The 20,419-nt window shown below is 40.9% G+C and overlaps 1 protein-coding gene across 1 annotated transcript; it reads right to left on the bottom strand.

The window, feature by feature from the left end:
* Positions 1-1,716: 1,716 nt before the first annotated feature.
* On the bottom strand, positions 1,717-10,585 carry tspan7 (tetraspanin 7). The gene is made up of 8 exons (XM_024387638.2): positions 10,334-10,585; positions 6,710-6,898; positions 6,513-6,587; positions 6,124-6,219; positions 5,581-5,736; positions 5,285-5,368; positions 5,054-5,138; positions 1,717-2,483 (listed from the first exon to the last, which is right to left on the bottom strand). Exons 1-7 carry the CDS (start codon positions 10,418-10,420, stop codon positions 5,070-5,072), a joined length of 756 nt encoding a protein of 251 aa, XP_024243406.2. The 5' UTR covers positions 10,421-10,585; the 3' UTR covers positions 1,717-2,483; positions 5,054-5,069.
* Between the last annotated feature and the right edge of the window lie 9,834 nt (positions 10,586-20,419).

The following is a 20,419-nucleotide window of genomic DNA, read 5'->3' as shown; positions in this document are numbered from 1 at the left end:
GTATACGAAGTGAGGATGAGTGGAAGCCAGGGTTCATCACCGCTAGAGGTTACTAGGAATACCTGATTATGCTCTCCGGTCTCACCAATGCTCCCGCAGTCTTCCAGTCCATCATGAATGAAGTTTTCCTGGTCAGGATCAACCAGTTCATCATTGTGTACATTGATGATATCTTGATCTACTCTCACTCCCTTGCAGAACACGTACAGCATGTGCAACAGGTCCTCCAATGACTACAGGACCACCATCTTTATGTCAAGGCTGAGAAGAGTGCCTTTCACGTGACTACGGTAACCTTCCAAGGGTTTGTGCTGACACCAGGAGGGGTCAACATGGACGAAGGCAAAGTCATGGCCATGCTTAACTGGCCCAAACCTGCCACCGTAAAGGAACTACAATGGTTCTCCAACTACTACCGCCAATTCATCCGAAAATACAAATGACTAAATACTCAGTTCAAATATATGTAACCGACACAAATACTGCCCATCTCTGGTAACAAATGCCGTAGTGATCCCATTGACAGTACATTTCAAGTACTCTATTGTGATTATGGCAGATTGTCATCTTCATTTGAATGATGTCGACTAGGGTAGGCCTATCCTTTATCAAGGTGGAAACTTTATGGTGAGGCTTGTGAAGTTCCACAAAGCGAGGTCACAAGTTTGGCAGGACTTGACAGCTTTCTGTTTCTTACTGACAACAGAAATCATACACCTTGTTGCCAGGTCGAGCATAACAGTCAACTTCAAGTCGAGAGCTGGACTGTCATTAGTTTCTCCATAAACCCCACCATCATAAAAAATGTCTTCAGCACCGGCCTTGTCTCTGCACTGAGGGCAGCTGCAGATGAGACTGGTGTAGATTATTTTGATCGGTTTACATATGACCAAAGGATCAGGGTTGATGTTTTATTCTGATAAAGGAAACTAACCGCATTCATAAACTAAATGTTGAGCTGCCCTCGCGCACCAACTCCTCACTTCCACATGGATACAATAGACAGTGTGAAAATAAGAATAACATTTGTCTCGTTTGATAATGATGCAATGTAGAGTATAGCCTATGGGACTGGGCTAGCAAACTTTCATAAATGACAGCCAAGCATGACGTAGAGTTAGTGCATGACGTGCACTTGCAAACAAACAGTAAAATATTGTCTAAATAACAAACAAAAACACATGACATACGGGATAAACATCCATAAATTAAATGTTGTGCTGTCCGTATTCATTTTCCACCATATTTTGCAAATAAATTCATTAAAAATCCTACAATGTGATTTTCTGGATTTTGTTTTCTCATTTTGTCTGTCATAGTTGAAGTGTACCTATGATGAAAATTACAGGCCTGTCATCTTTTTAAGTGGGAGAACTTGCACAATTGGTGGCTGACTAAATACTTTTTTGCCCCACTGTAGATACTGTACTCTATACCATCTACTGTATCTTGCCTATTCTGTACCACCATTCTGCCGTTCTGTACCATCACTCATATATCTTTATGTACATATTCTTTATCCCTTTATACACACAAGTGTAAGGTAGTAGTTGTGGAATTGTTAGGTTAGATTACTCGTTGGTTATTACTGCATTGTCAGAACTAAAAGCACAAGCATTTCGCTACACTCGCATTAACATCTGCTAACCATGTGTATGTGACCAACAAAACTTGACATACTTTTTACACAAAATGAACAATTAACACTGACAATTATTTTCAATTGAGGATATTTTTTAATATATTTTTTTGTGAACACAAGACCTGAACATATCAAACGTAAACATAGTAAATCACAAAGGGCTTATAAAATGCCTTCACGTTCACACAAAATCATGGTGTATCATTTTCTATTCTCTAACTACGTGTCAACAGCACCAAGGCTACTTCGAATACTTCTCTCCCAGTCTCCACAGAAGAGATAGCTGGATTGCTGGAGGTTTTCCACAGTGTAAATTACTGTGGTGTTCCAGATGGTCTATTTAGTCACCAGCTTATAATATTGTAATGCCGATCATGAAAATAACATATGCTACAGTAAGACCATTTTAACACACAAGATGCCATAAAACAACAATGTGGAGGGCAGCCTTTATGATAAAAAAAATGACATGCATATGAGAACGGTTAACGTATACATTAATATTTGGTCTAAGCTCACCAAATCAATTGCAACATGTCATATATAATAGCATCAAACAAAGTCAGTGAATCCCAAATGAACATTTAAGCAACAATAAACTGTATTCCACTAGTCTTAGCAAGACAAAGCTTCATCCCATTGATGACAGAATGGCAGAAATAAATCCCTTATGGTGTCCAATAACTTCATTTCCTTCAGTCTGGCTGCCATTGAAAAGTGAAGTCTAAAAAGGTGTGTTCAGCAAGAGTGTACTCTAAAGTGTCATAGATAACCGTTACACGTATACGAAGGATTAAAAATATGCAAGTTCCCTTTGCATCATGAGCAGCCTGTCAGTGACCTACAAAGAAAAAAAACAAAATGACAGGTTAGATGGGTTGTAGTCATTAACATTTTCCATTACTTTTATCGGTGCATCAATAATCAATGTTACATCAGGTTGGGGACTTGAGCCACTGGTCTTACTCAACTGTTGAGCACAATATTGATGCACTGTACTACATTTCCACATGGTGATTTAAAGTTAAACATTTGACACATCTCATTCCTGGGTTTCTCTTTATTTATATATTTTTTTAAAACAATTTTCTACATTGTAGAATATTGAAGACATCAAAACTATGAATTAACACATATGGAATCATGTAGTAACCAAAAAAGTATTTTAGATTTGAGATTCTTCAAAGTAGCCACCCTTGATGACAGCTTTGCACAATCTTGGCATTCTCTCAGCCAGCTTCATGAGGTAGTCACCTTGAATGCATTTCAATGAACAGGTGTGCCTTGTTAAAAGTTAATTTGTGGAATTTCTTTCCTTCTCATTTGAGCCAACCAGTTGTGACAAGGTAGGGGTGGTATACAGAAGATAGCACTATTTCTTAAAAGACCAAGTCCATATTATGGCAAGAAATGCTCAAATATGCAAAGAGAAACGAGAGTCCATTACTTTAAGACATGAAGACATTTAAGACAATGCGGAACATTTCAAGAACTTTTAGTTTCTTAAAAAGTGCAGTCACAAAAACCATAAAGCGCTATGATGAAACTGGCTCGCATGAGAACCGCCACAGGAAAGGAAGACTCAAGAGTTACCTCTGCAGCAGAGGATAAATTCATTAGAGTTAACGACACCTCAGACTGCAGCCCAAATAAATGCTTCAGAGTTCAAGTAACAGACAAATCTTGCTGTCCACAGTCCACCTGGCCGTGCTGCTGCTCCAGTTTCAACTGTTCTGCCTGCGGCTATGGAACCCCTGACCTGTTCACCGGATGTGCTACCTGTCCCAGACCTGCTGTTTTCAACTCTAGAGACAGCAGGAGCGGTAGAGATACTCTTAATGATCGGCTATGAAAAGCCAACTGACATTTACTCCTGAGGTGCCGACTTGTTGCACCCTCGACAACTACTGTGATTATTATTATTTGACCATGCTGGTCATTTATGAACATTTGAACATCTTGGCCATGTTCTGTTATAATCTCCACCCGGCACAGCCAGAAGAGGACTGGCCACCCCTCATAGCCTGGTTCCTCTCTAGGTTTCTTCCTAGTCACCGTGCTTCTACACCTGCATTGCTTGCTGTTTGGGGTTTTAGGATGGGTTTCAGTACAGCACTTTGAGATATCAGCTGATGTAAGAAGGGCTGTATAAATAAATTTGATCTCAACATCAACTGTTCAGAGGAGACCGTGTGAATCAGAACTCCATGGTCAAATTGCTGCAACGAAACCACTACAAGACACTAATAAGAAGAAGAGACTTGCTTGGGCCAAGAAACACGAGCCATATGGACATTATACCGGTGGAAATTTGTCCTTTTGGTCTTGTGCGACGCAGAGTAGCTGAATGGATGATCTCCGCATGTGTGGTTCCCACTGTGAAACATGGGGTAGGAGGTGTGATGTTGTGTGGGTGCTTTGCTGTCAATGATTTATATAGAATTCAAGGCATACTTAACCAGCATGGCCACCACAGCATTCTGCAACGATACGCTATCCCACCTGGTTTGCGCTTAGTGGGACTATCATTTGTTTTTCAACAAGACAATGACCCAACACACCTCCAGGCTGTGTAAGGGCTATTTGACAAAGAAGGAGAGTGATAGAGTGCTACACCAGATGACCTGGCCTCCAATCACCCGACCTCAACCCAATTGAGATGGTTAGGACCACAGACTGAAGGAAAAGCAACAAACAAGTGCTCAGCATATGTGGGAACTCCTTCACTTGGAATGCTTTTCCAACAGTCTTGAAGCTGGTTGAGAGAATGACAAGAGTGTGCAAAGCAGTCAAGGCAAAGGGTGGCTACTTTGAACAATCTAAAATCTAATTTGATCGGTTCAACCCTTTTTGGTTACTACATGATTCCATGTGTTATTTCATAGTTTTGACATCACTACTATTCTACAACGTAGAAAATAGTCAAACAAATAAGAAAAACCCTTGAATGAGTGGGTGTATCCAAATGTTTGACTGGTATTGTACACGATCGCCATCCTAAGTAATGAATACCATATCTGATGTCCGGAAGTGGGCATTTCCTTTCATGAAAATGCTCTCTTCGGTAGTGGCGGAATCAAGAAGTTGATAAACAGAAACTTAAGTGACCAAACCAAGTACAGGGGTTCCAGTGTCATGTTATGTATGACAATATAATAATGTACATGTTATCATTTAGCAGACGCTCTTATCCAGAGCAACTTACAGTAGTGAGTGCATACATTTTCATACTTTTTCCCCCATACTGGTCCCCCATGGGAATCAAACCCACAACCCTGGCGCTGTAAGCGCAACACTAACTGGGATACACGGGAATCAACATTTTGAGCACTCCGAAGACATTCCTTTCTATGTGAAACCAATGGAGGCATGGGACGGGATCCCACACCACTAGTCCTTGTAGGGTACTACCTGTGGAAGGACACTGCTAGACCATCTCATACTGGTTGTTGGTGATGTATCGAGACAAGCAGCAGGACAAGAATACCCCAATGAGCTAGACAGAAAGTTAAACAGGGTTTCAATTAGGATGTGAACCAAAAAAAAGGACAAGGTTAAATCTAGCATTTTCTTGATGATCTCACAACATTTCAAGATCCATGTTACAGGTAATAACATTATTGTATATCCCCCCGCATGTACCTGGAAGAACGCAATTCCAAAAGATATCCCTGCAATGATTCCCAGGTTAGACTCCATCAAAGTGGTCACCAGTGAGAAGCAGCCCTAAAACATGTTGAGCAGAAGGAAAACAAATGTTTTACTATGGTTCCTTTAGGTTATAGCTGTTCATTACGCCTACTGATTGGCAAACACTTGATCTAAAATACTGACAAACTATGATTCAAAGCAGGGTCTGAACTTAGCTAACCAGAGACACAAAGCTCTGACAATTGTGTGTGATATGATTGATAGTGATATGGAGGCGGTGCTCTCACCGTGTCATACACCACGTCACGAGCCTTGTCAAGGTCCTTGAGCTTCTCGACAGAGCAGACCGCGTTCGCTTTGCAACAGCTGACAGGGACGCCATTGTCTTTGAAGTACTTTGTGGTGTTCCAGTCCTTGTAACTATTCACTCCACAGCAGTACAACTGTACAAAATACACATTTACTAATCATCAAGAGGAAATAACAACGGTGACTTCTAATTCCTAATTCTATGGATGACTTAGCCAAGTGGGCAAATCAAATAATGTTTTAAAAGGTGGTTCTATTGTACATCAATAAGTTATTTAATAATGTAAAAGACAGACCATAACCTAATACAATCGTATACCAACTAGATCTATGCAACTGAAAAAAAAGATGGCTGGGTCATAGCCATCTGTAACTGTAAAAGTTGATTATTGAAATACTTCTGCAGGATCTCTGATAAAATGTTGTTATAAAGCCACTTCTCTTAACAGAATGTTTTGTGGTCTTTGCAAAGGAACCAGACAGAATTAGGCTTCGCAAGGAATAACAAAAATATCACTTACAGTCCTCTGGATGGTGTCAACTGCAGAGCTTTTGGGGTCCGTGGTATTGTAGTTCGTCACAGCATCTTTATAGGCATCACCTAATACAGCCTTTATCTGCAATAAACAAAGGGAATTGGGTTTGATTTGTGGCCAACTGAATCCTATAGTAAAGTGTATTTTAGGTCACCTCATAGAAGTACCCACACATTGTTCTATACTACCCTATAGCTTACTGCAACATAACGACCAGGAGGTCTTCGTAGTCCTAGTCCGAAACGTTGGAATAATCTATATGGGAGTATACCTCAGTGAACGGGTAATTCCATTTCATATATATTAACATTTTTATACCTCAGCACCTGGTAAATTATTGGATGTGGAAACACTACTTTTGAAAAATATCTCACCTCATGTCTGAATAAGAAGCCAGAGATGCCAGCCACAAACTCCGCTAAGAACACCAGAATCAGGAACATGGCATACTGAGAGGGGAACAAAAAACAAACAAACTCATCAATTTACATACAAAGACTGCATGCAAAGACTAGAAACATTTGAGGAGAATGTACAGTACGAAATGTAACACTTTCACAGTGCAACTGACCAGTTTTAGCATCCATGGACTACCGCGGCATGTAGCGAAGCAACCAAACAGGCCAAAAATGACAATGATGGCTCCAGTCCCGATGAGGACATATGGCGCGTTGGTGCTCTTTTCAGAGGCCAGCTGGAAATAAGCTTCCAGGCTCACCTTCCCCCATACTCCAACAGCCAGAAGGATAACCCCTGTAAACTGGGAGAAAGCACAGACAGTCAGCTGGTCCTTTGTAGCTCAGTTGGAGGAGCACGGCACTTATAACGAAAGGGTAGTGGGTTCGATTCCTGGGAGCACCCATATGTAAATGTATGCACACATGACTAAGTGGCATTGGATAAAAGTATCTGCTAAATGGCATATATGATTTGGACTGCATTCAGAAAGTATTCACACCCGTTGACTTCTTCCACATTTTGTTACAGCCTCATTCTAAAATGTATTTCATTATTTTCCCCCCTCAATTTACACACAACACCCCATAATGACAAAGCAAAAAAGGTTTATACATTTTTGCAAATATATAAAAAATAAAACTGAAATATTGCATTTACATAAGTATTCAGACCCTTTACTCAGTACTCTATTGAGGCACCTTTGGCAGCAATTACAGCCTGGAGTCTTCTTGGGTATGACGCTACAAGCTTGGCACACCTGTATTTGAGGAGTTTTTCCCAGTCTTCTCTGCAGATGCTCTCAAGCTCTGTCAGGTTGAATGGGGAACGTCGCTGCACAGCAATTTTCAGGTCTCTCCAGAAATGTTATGTTGTCATGTTGGAAGGTGAACCGTCGCCCCAGTCTGAGGTCCTGAGCGCTCAGGAGTAGGTTTTCATAAAGGACCTCTGTACTTTGCTCCGTTCATCTTTTCCTTGATCCCGCTTGTCTCCCAGTCCCTGCCGCAGAAAATCATCCCCACAGTATGATGCTTCCACCACCATGCTTCACCGTAGGGATGGTGCCTGGTTTCTTCCAGACGTGACACTTGGCATTCAGGGCAAAGAGTTCAATCTTGGTTTCACCAGACCACAGAATCTTGTTTCTCATGGTCAGAGTACTTTAGGTGCCTTTTTGGCAAAGTCCAAGTGGGCTGTCATGTGCGTTTTAATGAGGAGTGGCTTCTGTCTGGCCACTCTACCATAAAGGCCTGATTGGTGGAGTGCTGTAGAGATTGTTATCCTTCTGGAAGGTTCCACATCTCCACAAAGAAATTCTGGAGCTCTATCAGAGTGACCATCAGGTTCTTGGTCCGCTCCCTGACCAAGGTCCTTCTCCCCCGATTGCTCAGTTTGGCCAGTGTGTGCTTTTCCAAATCATGTCCAATCAATTGAACTTACCACAGGTGGACTCCAATCAAGTTCTATAAACATCAAGGATGATACATGGAAATGGGATGCACCGGAGATCAATTTCCAGTCTCATAGCAAAGGGTCTGAATACTTATGTAAATAGGGTATCTGTTTTTTTCATTTGAATACATTTGCAACAATTTCTAAGAACCTGTTTTTGCTTTGTCATTATGGGTTAGTGTGTGTAGATTGATGAGGGGGAAAAAATTATTTAATCAATTTTAGATTAAGGCTGTAAAGTAATCAAATGTGGGAAAAGGGTCTGAATACACTGTATATTTCTGCACTCAGGTCCATAAGGGGATTTTTAAGAAGTTTGGCCTAGTTCTGACACAAACTCAAGATTTAAGGCTCAAAAACAACCATCCTAATTATACACCTTGAGCACCTAACAATTTTATTCAGCTCAGTGTGACTGTTGTTGGGGGTCTTTACAAAGCTGAAAAAGCTTTGAGGTTGGTATAAGTGGCCTACAGATTTTTCTCACATAGAAGGCAAAGTCAACATGGAACTTAAACATCTCCCCCACAACCAAAAGCCCAAGTTCTCACATCAGTGAGCTCAGCATCTTCCCTAGAAAAATGTATTGCCCTTCCTTCTACAAGAGTCATTTGTCAGAGTGCTGTCATTAGTCCACCGGGCCATGAATGACACACATCACCCTCATATATATATATATATATATATATATATAAATAAATAAAACGGCTGAGATAAATATGTTATTGTGAACTTTGAACCCAGAAAAAAGCCACATTCAATTAATGGCGTAGACAGAAAAATGGAAATTGAATGAACAGCATTGTTCACAAGATTTATAAAGAAAGCGGTTAGAAAAAAGGAAAGCTGTCTTTAATGTCAATTTGGCAACTAAAAATATATATATATCTTCACCTAAAACTACAGCTAAATAGATGTTTATGCTCATAATAATTATGTAGGTAGAATGCCAGCCGTCTGAGGTTGTTTCTCAGTCAACAACCATTTAGAAAAGCTGTTTACAACATCTGCCAATTTGCCGAATACTGTCAGCTCAAGCACTAGCGCAAAATTCACTCTTATGGAGCCTACTGTTACTCCTTAATAAGGTCGAAGGTTCGTATATGTTATTTTCAGAGATAGACTGGCTCTAGCAGCCAAAACAGTCAAATATTCCACCCAAACTTGATTCGATTCTCAATTGCGACAGGGTTCTGGAAACATAGCCCTTTACTTTCATATCACCTCGAAATAATTTCACAAAAGCTAAATATAAACTTACTGTAAACCATTTTAACCGGCTTGATTTGTAATGGAATATCTACATAGGTGTACAGAGGCCCATTATCACAGGGATGCAAACTATTCGCCTTCTGGCAAAATGTGCCTTTTTGAATCCAAAATAGGTGACCTACGTGATTTGTGTAGATCCGATGAGAGAAGTTGTGTGGTGTTGCTGCTGATAGTATTTTTTCAGTGATGACACGTTTCTAAGCGGCCTTCTTCCATTACACACAGATGTTCGGATCATGCTAGATACAGTTCCCAAATAGCACAGGTGGTCACGGTCTTCTGTAAAAGGAGCTGTAACATGGAGATATGGCCATGTGGAAACACTAACCGTTACCCTATAAATGTGTGTGTCAATTTAACGTTTTGTTTCTCTTCAGATATGAAAGATGAGGTCAATAATGCTTCCAAAACCGTACCGCAAGCGACACATGTTAATGTTCAGACCGAGCGTGTGGGCTCTTCACAAAACTCCCCCGTACAGAAGACTTCTTTCTCCAATGTATGTGTAATGTAATAGAACTGAGAGCCATGATGAAGGGCTATACGAGCCTTAGCTGGGTGGAAATTATCGACTACATGAGCCCGGCAATCGACGTGAACAATGGAAATGCAGCCTCTGCTCGCGGACTGCAACACTCAAAAGAAGAAAAAAAGTCGCGTTGTTTGTCGCTCCTGGAGTAAAGTTTATTACAACATAACGACGAACTGTGATAGGGCCCCAACTTTTACTGATAAAGTTTGCACATTAATTATGTAAATTAGCTCGAGGCGTCGCTAAATATCCAATAAAGTTATTATTTTATACCAGAGTGTTGTCGCGCTGTATCACGGGGAAATATTTCTTGACGAGGTGTTTATTTTCAATAATTCGAGTCCTTTCGCGTCAGCCGTAGCCTAACGTTAATTCCTTTGTAAATGCCAATGGTTGGGAAAGGTTGCTTGTTGGCATCGCCGCTAACTTCGCCCATTGTTACGGTAGCTTGCTTGCATCAGTTATTTACATGTAAATACTCACCCAAAATATGAGACTGTAAGAAATAAGAAAGGTCTTGAGACATGTAATCACAGGCTTCGTTTGAAGCCTTCTCGATGGGGGAGACATGATGGCTATTCCGCAGAAATGGTCAGTCAAAAAGTATCGTTGTTGCAAAAAAGGGAAGAAAAGAAAATGACCAAGGCGCAGTGCTGGAAAACTTTTCTCGACGAAACAGAATCCAAGGAGAAGTGACGTCGTTGATCCAGATTCACACTCCGTGAAAATGAAGTACATTTCCTAGTTGTTTTTTAAAATGTATTTATGGTGTTCCACAATTTAATATAAAAACTTTATTATTCCCAAAGACAACTTCAGTTAAAGCGGTTACGACGTATGAAACTAGGCCTAACACAATGACAAATGCCATATAAGATATTATTAGTCACAAAAATGTAATTTTCATCAAAAAATCCCTATTGATGCCGGTTGGCTAAAACACTACTAGTGTATCTATTGGTTTCATGAGGTAAAGACCAGAGTTAGCGCCCTGATTGCAGTACTGAATATTGCTGTATATATATATTCAGTGTTTGATCATGTATTCTTTAATTTCCGCTCTTGCGTGTGCTGTCAACGTCCTGATTGACCTGATTGTCCGTTATGGTTTTCAATACAACAGTTTCAAAATTGTACGGGGAATTAAATGTTGTAAACATTATTAATTTCAGTAGGTGGATTTGAACATCACTCCTTGTTTTACTCAGGTGCGGTTTCGTGGACAGGGTTTAATTTAAATCAGGACTAGGATAAATTCTACTTCAATTACTCCAGATAAAAAATTGCCCTTTTTTCTTACCTTTATTTAACTAGGCAAGTCATTTAAGAACAAATTATTATTTACAATGTCGGCCTACCCCGGGCAAACCTAGACGATGCTGGGCCAATTGGGCACCGCCATATGGAACTCCCAACTCCCGAGCTGCAGTGCCTTAGACCGCTGTGCCACTCTGCTTAACTTCAGATTAATTAGTTATATACTAGGGAGTCCCAGACTAAGGTAAATAAGAACATACCAGTTATATTTGTGAAATCTGATTAGATTAACGATGTGCACTTGGTGCTGACATGAGGACACTTCAAAAACCAGGGATGGGACCCTAATACATAAGCATTATGTGGAATTGGAGCAAGACACCTAGACCAAACAATGGACAGAAGTAAAAGAAAACATCCAAAGAATTTCAGTGACTTCAAGAGGGAAAAAACCCCTCGAAGCGAATTGTGTTAAACCACCCAATTATCGAAAACAAACAGCATGATTCATCAACAGAAAACAAGAAAAATAATGCCTGGGCTATCATGTCTAATGAATACAACACATGAAAAAGTAAACAAAAGGAAGCTACAACAATTTAAGTTAACTCTACTGTATTTATTGTTGGCTGTTGATTTGTGTACAACCATTTTTCAACAACCATTTTCCATCTAGCTAGTTGGCCATCTACATGTTGCTAGTTATACATTGTAGTAATGTCTGTCATATTGAGGTATCTAGCTATAAATGGATTAATCCCCGATTAATCAAATGGATAGGTGTAAGCATCAGCATCTGAGGGTGGCCTGTCAGGCAGTCCAGGATCCAGTTGCAGAGGGAGGTGTTCAGTCCCAGAGTCCTTAGTTTAGTGATGAGCTTGGATGGCACTATGGCATGAAAGCAGAGCTGTAGTCCATGAACAGCATTGTCATGTAGGTGTTACTTTTGTCCAGATGGGAAAGGGCAGTGTGGAGTGCAATAGAGATTGCGTCATCTGTGAATCTGTGGGGCGGTATGCGAATTGGGGTGGGTCCAGAGTGTCTGGGAATATGGTGTTGATGTGAACCATGACCAGCCTTTCAAAACATTTCATGGCTACAGACGTGAGTGCTACTGGGCAATAATAATTTAGACAGGTAACGTTGGCGTTCTTGGGCACATGGACAATGGTTTCCCTATTAATATATTTTTTTAGGCTATAGCTAGTGATGGATCAGGGTTAGGGCTGTATGATAGCCCTTGTAACTAGTCCAACAATGCCGCCTAGTGGTAATTTATCGAACCGCATGTGATAAACGCGGAGGAACTTGTCGTCACTAGTTACCACAGCCAAAAGGTAATAAACCTCGCCTATTTCTAAAATGTATCTTCTTAAAATGTGATTTTAAACCTAACCGTAACCACACTGCTAACCTTATGCCATCCCATAACCTGTTGACTTTGTGGCTGTAGTAACTAGTGGACACCGAGGAACTTCTACAGTAAAAGTTGTCGTCTGGTTTGACTGGAGCGTTGGTGGGCTTCTTCTTTGCACAGAGAGAGAGAGAGAGTACTGTAGACTACTTTATCACTGACCTCAACCCAGAGTCTCTCAGAGCGTTCACAGTCAGCCCACTGACACCCCTATCAGACCACAGCAAAATCACAGTCTACTTAAACAGAGCAATACTCAATCATGAGGCATCAAAGCCAAAGGAACTGAGTAACATTAAGAAATGCTATAGATGGAAGGAATGCAGTTTGGAAACTTACCAAAAAACAATTAGGCAACAACAAATTTAATCACTTTTAGACAATTTCCTGGGTAAAACGTTCCACTGTAATAGTGAAGGTGTAAACTTGGCAGTAGAAAATCTTAACAGTATATTTGACCTCTCAGGTTCCCTATCAAATCTAAAAATCTCAAATAGAAAACCGAAGAAAATTAACAACAATGACAAATGGTTTGATGAAGAATGCAAAAATCTAAGAAAGAAATTGAGAAACCTGTCCAACCAAAAACATAGAGACCCGGAAAACCTGAGTCTACGCCTTCACTATGGTGAATCACTAAAACAATACAGAAATACACTACGGAAAAAGAAGGAACAGCATGTCAGAAATCAGCTCAATGTAATTGAAGAATCCATAGACTCTAACCACTTCTGGGAAAATTGGAAAACACTAAACAAACAACAACACAAAGAATTATCTATCCAAAATAGAGATGTATGGGTAAACCACTTCTCCAATCTTTTTGGCTCTATAACAAAGAATAAAGAGCAAAAACATATACATGATCAAATACAGATCTTAGAATCAACTATTAAAGACTACCAGAACCCACTGGATTCTCCAATTACATTGAATGAGTTACAGGACAAAATAAAAACCCTCCAACCCAAAAAGGCCTGTGGTGTTGATGTTATCCTCAATGAAATGATCAAATATACAGACAACAAATTCCAATTGGCTATACTAAAACTCTTTTAACATCATCCTTAGCTCTGGCATCTTCCCCAATATTTGGAACCAAGGACTGATCACCCCAATCCACAAAAGTGGAGACAAATTTGACCCCAATAACTACCGTGGAATATGCGTCAACAGTAACCTTGGGAAAATCCTCTGCATTATCATTAACAGCAGACTCGTACATTTCCTCAATGAAAACAATGTACTGAGCAAATGTCAAATGGGCTTTTTACCAAATTACCGTACAACAGACCATGTATTCACCCTGCACACCTAATTGACAACCAAACAAACCAAAACAAAGGCAAAGTCTTCTCATGCTTTGTTGATTTCAAAAAAGCCTTCGACTCAATTTGGCATGAGGGTCTGCTATACAAACTGATGGAAAGTGGTGTTGGGGGTAAAACATACGACATTATAAAATCCATGTACACAAACAACAAGTGTGCGGTTAAAATTGGCAAAAAACACACACATTTCTTCACACAGGGTCGTGGGGTTAGCCAGGGATGCAGCTTAAGCCCCACCCTCTTCAACATATATATCAACGAATTGGCGCGGGCACTAGAAAAGTCTGCAGCACCAGGCCTCACCCTACTAGAATCCGAAGTCAAATGTCTGCTGTTTGCTGATGATCTGCTGCTTCTGTCACCAACCAAGGAGGGCCTACAGCAGCACCTAGATCTTATGCACAGATTCTGTCAGACCTGGGCCCTGACAGTAAATCTCAGTAAGACCAAAATAATGGTGTTCCAAAAAAGGTCCAGTCACCAGGACCACAAATAAAAATTCCATCTAGACACTGTTGCCCTAGAGCACACAAAAAACTATACATACCTTGGCCTAAACATCAGCGCCACAGGTAACTTCCACAAAGCTGTGAACGATCTGAGAGACAAGGCAAGAAGGCATTCTATGCCATCAAAAGGAACATAAATTTCAACATACCAATTAGGATTTGGCTAAAATACTTGAATCAGTCATAGAGCCCATTGCCCTTTATGGTTGTGAGGTCTGGGGTCCGCTCACCAACCAAGACTTCACAAAATGGGACAAACACCAAATTGAGACTCTGCACGCAGAATTCTGCAAAAATATCCTCCGTGTACAACGTAGAACACCAAATAATGCATGCAGAGCAGAATTAGGCCGATACCCACTAATTATCAAAATCCAGAAAAGAGCCGTTCAATTCTATAACCACCTAAAAGGAAGCGATTCCCAAACCTTCCATAACAAAGCCATCACCTACAGAGAGATGAACCTGGAGAAGAGTCCCCTAAGCAAGCTGGTCCTGGGGCTCTGTTCACAAACACAAACACACCCTACAGAGCCCCAGGACAGCAGCACAATTAGACCCAACCAAATCATGAGAAAACAAAAAGATAATTACTTGACACATTGGAAAGAATTAACAAAAAAACAGAGCAAACTAGAATGCTATTTGGCCCTACACAGAGAGTACACAGCGGCAGAATACCTGACCACTGTGACTGACCCAAAATTAAGGAAAGCTTTGACTATGTACAGACTCAGTGAGCATAGCCTTGCTATTGAGAAAGGCCGCCGTAGGCAGACATGGCTCTCAAGAGAAGACAGGCTATGTGCTCACTGCCCACAAAATGAGGTGGAAACTGAGCTGCACTTCCTAACCTCCTGCCCAATGTATGACCATATTAGAGAGACATATTTCCCTCAGATTACACAGATCCACAAAGAATTCGAAAACAAATCCAATTTTGAAAAACTCCCAAATCTACTGGGTGAAATTCCACAGTGTGCCATCACAGCAGCAAGATTTGTGACCTGTTGCCACGAGAAAAGGGCAACCAGTGAAGAACACACACCATTGTAAATACAACCCATATTTATGCTTATTTATTTTATCTTGTGTCCTTTACCATTTGTACATTGTTAAAACACTGTATAAAGATATAATATGACATTTGTAATGTCTTTATTGTTTTGAAACTTCTGTATGTGTAATGTTTACTGTTAATTTTTATTGTTTATTTCACTTTATATATTCACTTTATATATTATCTACCTCACTTGCTTTGGCAATGTTAACACATGTTTCCCATGCCAATAATGCCCTTGAATTGAATTGAATTGAATTGAGAGAGAGAGAGAGATAAGAAAAAAGACGCGAATAATTTTGTCAGTAAAAAAAAACGATTTAACGAATTTACGTTTTAGTCGTGCTTATGGTCTGGACTGGATCTCGCCTTACTTTTTTCTGCGCTGGACTATGGTCAATGGTCTCCAGATTGGCTAAAGTCGATGCCTAGGTATCACATTTATCTGAATTATTGCACGTAAAGACCGTGTTGTCATGTCACGATTCCATATCCTTTTACTATTCCTGGTGACCTTTTATCAGAGAGCTGCTGGGACACAATGAGGGTAAGACCACCCACAGGGCACACACGGGTTTAATCAACGTTGTTATTACGTCATTTCAGTTGAACTAACGTAGACTATACCTTAAATTCACGTCTGTGACCAGTGGGCAGATACATTGCACTTGGACTATTCTGGTTCTTTACTCAAAGATTAAACTTGGCAGTAGCCTTGATGTACAAAATGCATGCAAATGTTATTCTATTCCTCATGCTGAATAAGTAGTAATGATTATATCTGGACATACTTTGAAACTATACTTTCGTAAACTACTATAAAATCATTATTGCCAGTACAGACACATGCTTTCCCTGTCAGTCTCATCTATGGCCCATAATAGGTTCCATGCAATGGGGAGTGGGGAACCAATATACACAGGCAGTTAGGAAAGCTAAGGCTAGCTTTTTCAAGCTGAAATCCTGTAGCACAAACTCAAAAAAGTTCTGGGACACTGTAAAGTCCACGAAGAATAAGAGCACCTCCTCCCAGCTGCCCACTGCACTGAGGCTAGGAAACACTGTCACCACCGATTATCTGCCGAAATTGTTGCAACCCTTATCACTAGCCTATTCAATCTCTCTTTCGTATCGTCTGAGATTCCCAAAGATTGAAAAGCTGCCGCGGTCATCCTCCTCTTCAAAGGGGGAGACACTGTAGACCCAAACTGCTACAGACCTATATCTATCCTACCCTTCCTTTCTAAGATCTTCGAAAGCCAAGTTAGCAAACAGATTACCGACCATTTAGAATCCCACCATACCTTCTCCGCTATGCAATCTGGTTTCAGAGCTGGTCATGGGTGCACCTCAGCCACGCTCAAGGTCCTAAATGATATCATAACCGCCATCGATAAGAGACATTACTGTGCAGCCATATTCATCGACCTGGCCAATGCTTTCGACTCTGTCAATCACCACATTCTTATTGGAAGACTCAACAGCCTTTGTTTCTCAAATGATTGCCTCACCTGGTTCACCAACTACTTCTCTGATAGAGTTCAGTGTGTCAAATTGGAGGGCCTGTTGTCCGGACCTCTGTCAGTCTCTATGGGGGTGCCACAGGGTTCAATTCTCGGGGCGACTCTCTTCTCTGTATACATAAATGATGTCGTTCTTGCTGCTGGTGATTCTCTGATCCACCTCTACGCAGACGACACCATTCTGTATACTTCTGGCCCTTCTTTGGACACTGTGTTAACTAACCTCCAGACGAGCTTCAATGCCATACCAGTCCCCTTCCGTGGCCTACAACTGCTCTTAAATGCAAGTAAATCTAAATGCATGCTCTTCAACCGATCACTGCCTGCACCTGCTCGCCCGTCCAGCATCACTACTCTGGACGGCTCCTACTTAGAATATGTGGATAACTACAAATACCTAGGTGTCTGGTTAGACTGTAAACTCTCCTTCCAGACTCACATTAAGCATCTCCAATCCAAAATTAAATCTAGAATCGGCTTCCTATTTCGCAACAAAGCATCGTTCACTCATGCTGCCAAACATACCCTCGTACAACTGACCATCCTACCGATCCTCGACTTCGGCGATGTCATTTATAAAATAGCCTCCAACACTCTACTCAAAAAATTGGATGCAGTCTATCACAGTGCCATCCGTTTTGTCACCAAAGCCCCATATACTACCCACCACTGCAACCTGTATGCTCTTGTTGGCTAGCCCTCGCTTCATACTCGTTGCCAAACCCACTGGCTCCAGGTCATCTACAAGTCTCTGCTCGGTAAAGCCCCGCCTTATCTCAGCTCACTGGTCACCATAGCAGCACCCACTCGTAGCCCGCGCTCCAGCAGGTATATCTCACTGGTTACCCCCAAAGCCAATTCCTCCTTTGGCTGCCTTTCCTTCCAGTTATCTGCCACCAATAACTGGAACGAACTGAAAAAAATCACTGAAGCTGGAGACTCATATCTCCCTCACTAGTTTTAAGCACCAGCTGTCAGAGCAGCTCACAGATCACTGCACCATCTGTAAACAGCCCATCCAACTACCTCATCCCCATACTGCATTTATTTATTTATCTTGCTCCTTTGCACCCCAGTATCTCTACTTGCACATTCATCTTCTGCACATCTATCATTCCAGTGTTTAATTGCTATATTGTAATTACTTCGCCACCATGGCCTATTTATTGCCTTACCACCCTTATCTTACCTCATTTGCACACACTGTATATAGACTTTTTCTTTTCTTTTTTTTCTACTGTATTATTGACTGTATGTTTTGTATATTCCATGTGTAACTCTGTGTTGTTGTATGTGTCGAACCGCTATGCTTTATCTTGGCCAGGTCGCAGTTGCAAATGGGAACTTGTTCCTCAACTAGCCTACCTGGTTAAATAAAGGTGAAATAAATTTTAAAAAATACCTCAATCACCGCAGTAAATAGAAGTAGCCGAGGTGGGATCTTTAGAGGGACCTGAAGGAATTACAAAGAGAGCAGGGAGTATTTCCCGAACAGAAACTCTACCACTCTTCTAACATTATTTTTCAGTTAAAAAAAGAGAGAGCAAAGAAGCCCAAATATCCCATCTATGCATTTTTTCATTAAGAAAAAGTTTTGTAGGTGAATACAAGTCATCACTGTAGTAAGCCTATAGTCACCTGAGTTTTCTATCTAGCCCTCCTCCTCTGTTGAGCATGTCACCCCTTCTCAGACCTGTGTAATTACATCTCCAATCACAGACAAATGGTTGAGTGTGCACAGACCAGCTGTGCCAAGGCCCTCATTTGGCCCCTACGAGACAGTGATTCGAGTCACCTCAGATCCACCCAAACTCATGCCTGCTGCCAGTTGATTACAAAGCAAAACCACAAAGCCAAAATCTAGTCGCTAATGGATTGATTCTGGCTATGTCTCACCATTGCTATTAGTCACATGTTCTCCTGTAATTGAACACTTTTCCAACTGAAATACAAAGGATGCTGATCTGAAATCAGCTTCTTAAACCTCCACATGAGAATATATCCATTGAAACGAGTGCAGTGTGGCTGCTGTGAATAGTCGGCTTGTGAAATCCACCCTCTCCAGAATGACTCATTTCTCCTAGTTGGATGTTCTCCCTGCAGTGGTCATTGCATGTCTTTCTGGTAAAGTAACCACCTCACCGAGAGCAGTGGGAAGTATTCCTGGCTGGTCTCACTGTGATGCGTGCTGTGTCTATCTGCTTTACAACCTGCAGGCGGCCATAGCAGCTGCCTGCATTAGTGTAATAATGTAAAAGAGATATTTGAATATTAATACCACTTGCATGTCTACTATGAGACATGGTACAAAGGATTTCAATCGCTGCTAAAATGTAAAACTGTCTTGAATGCCAAAGAGTCTGTTTATCCTCACTTGGATTTGCAAACACGAGGGAGACTTGGGTGCTAGGAATCTGAGGGCATGTTTATGTGTTATTCAGAGTCAGACTGTAAATAAGGCATTTGATGAAAGGTGTTTGTAAGTAAACATCATTGTACATTTAGCAGTCTATTGCAAGTGCCCAAATTACCATCATTAGAAATGTTGTTGAGATTTGTCACCATGAGTTGAATTTCCATTGGTCTAAATTACACATTGGCTAGCCCCTGTCTACTGGGTAAGCTAGTATCTGGACCACAAGTACTCAGCGGAGAGACAAGGGGGGAATCTAATCCGGCAGCCCTTTTTCTAAACAGAAGAGTCCCTTTTAAATATCCTTCAAGAGATTGGGTTTATGAAATAAGATAGACCACAAGTGAGGGGAAAGAATGAGTGTGGTAAGGGAGACGTAATGTATGGAAAGTTAGATTCAGCTCCTTGGTTTAAAGCTACAGTGAAAACGACGAGGCAAAAAGACTAACTAGTTACAGTAATACGCTCAAAATGGAGGAGAGGACCTCTGCTCTCCAACGTTGTCCTCTTCACGTGTCATGATCTCAGTGCACATTCAGTGCAATGTGTGCCCAGTTAAGTCCTTTTCCTACTTTCTTTGCTATCTTATTTTCCTTCCATGTGACGCTAAAACACTTTTACGTTGAGTTGAATGAAACTTTAGCAAACCAGAAAGCCTGGCCCTTTTTCAGAGATGTACTAGTTTTCACTGGACTTCAGTTTTGGATCCCAACCAGGTTTTTTTTCCCAACTTCCCTTTATGGAAATGGCTCAGGAAAGGACCAGGATTCAGGCTGTGCAAACCTGAGACTTTGTGGGGAAACCATTAGCATCAGAGGTTCTCTGCATGACCTTTATTCTACTCTTCATGTTCTACCTCAAAATCATTTCATATGTATCACAAATAAGCTGATAAATACATGTAGGTTAATGTGTGGGAAAGAAAGTACATATCGCCCATAAATACATTAGTAGCTGACATATAGTTTTCATCTGTTTATGCCTTGTTGCTATGACTGATTTTAGAGCTAATAATAGTGTGTCGTTGGTTTCAGGCTCTGGAACCACAATGCACAGCAGCTA

The sequence above is a fragment of the Oncorhynchus tshawytscha genome, linkage group LG21 (assembly GCF_018296145.1).
Source record: "Oncorhynchus tshawytscha isolate Ot180627B linkage group LG21, Otsh_v2.0, whole genome shotgun sequence".
NCBI lineage: Eukaryota > Metazoa > Chordata > Actinopteri > Salmoniformes > Salmonidae > Oncorhynchus > Oncorhynchus tshawytscha.
The sequence above is the reverse complement of the archived record's forward strand: the minus strand, read 5'-3'. Positions and strand labels throughout refer to the sequence as shown.

Coding starts and splice junctions, on each gene's coding strand:
- tspan7 (XM_024387638.2), bottom strand. CDS start 10,420: ATGTCTCCCCCATCGAGAAGGCTTCAAACGAAGCCTGTGATTACATGT. Junction 5,369..5,580: donor GTGACGTGGTGTATGACACG/GTGAGAGCACCG, acceptor AACATGTTTTAG/GGCTGCTTCTCACTGGTGAC. Junction 5,139..5,284: donor TTGGAATTGCGTTCTTCCAG/GTACATGCGGGG, acceptor CTTTCTGTCTAG/CTCATTGGGGTATTCTTGTC.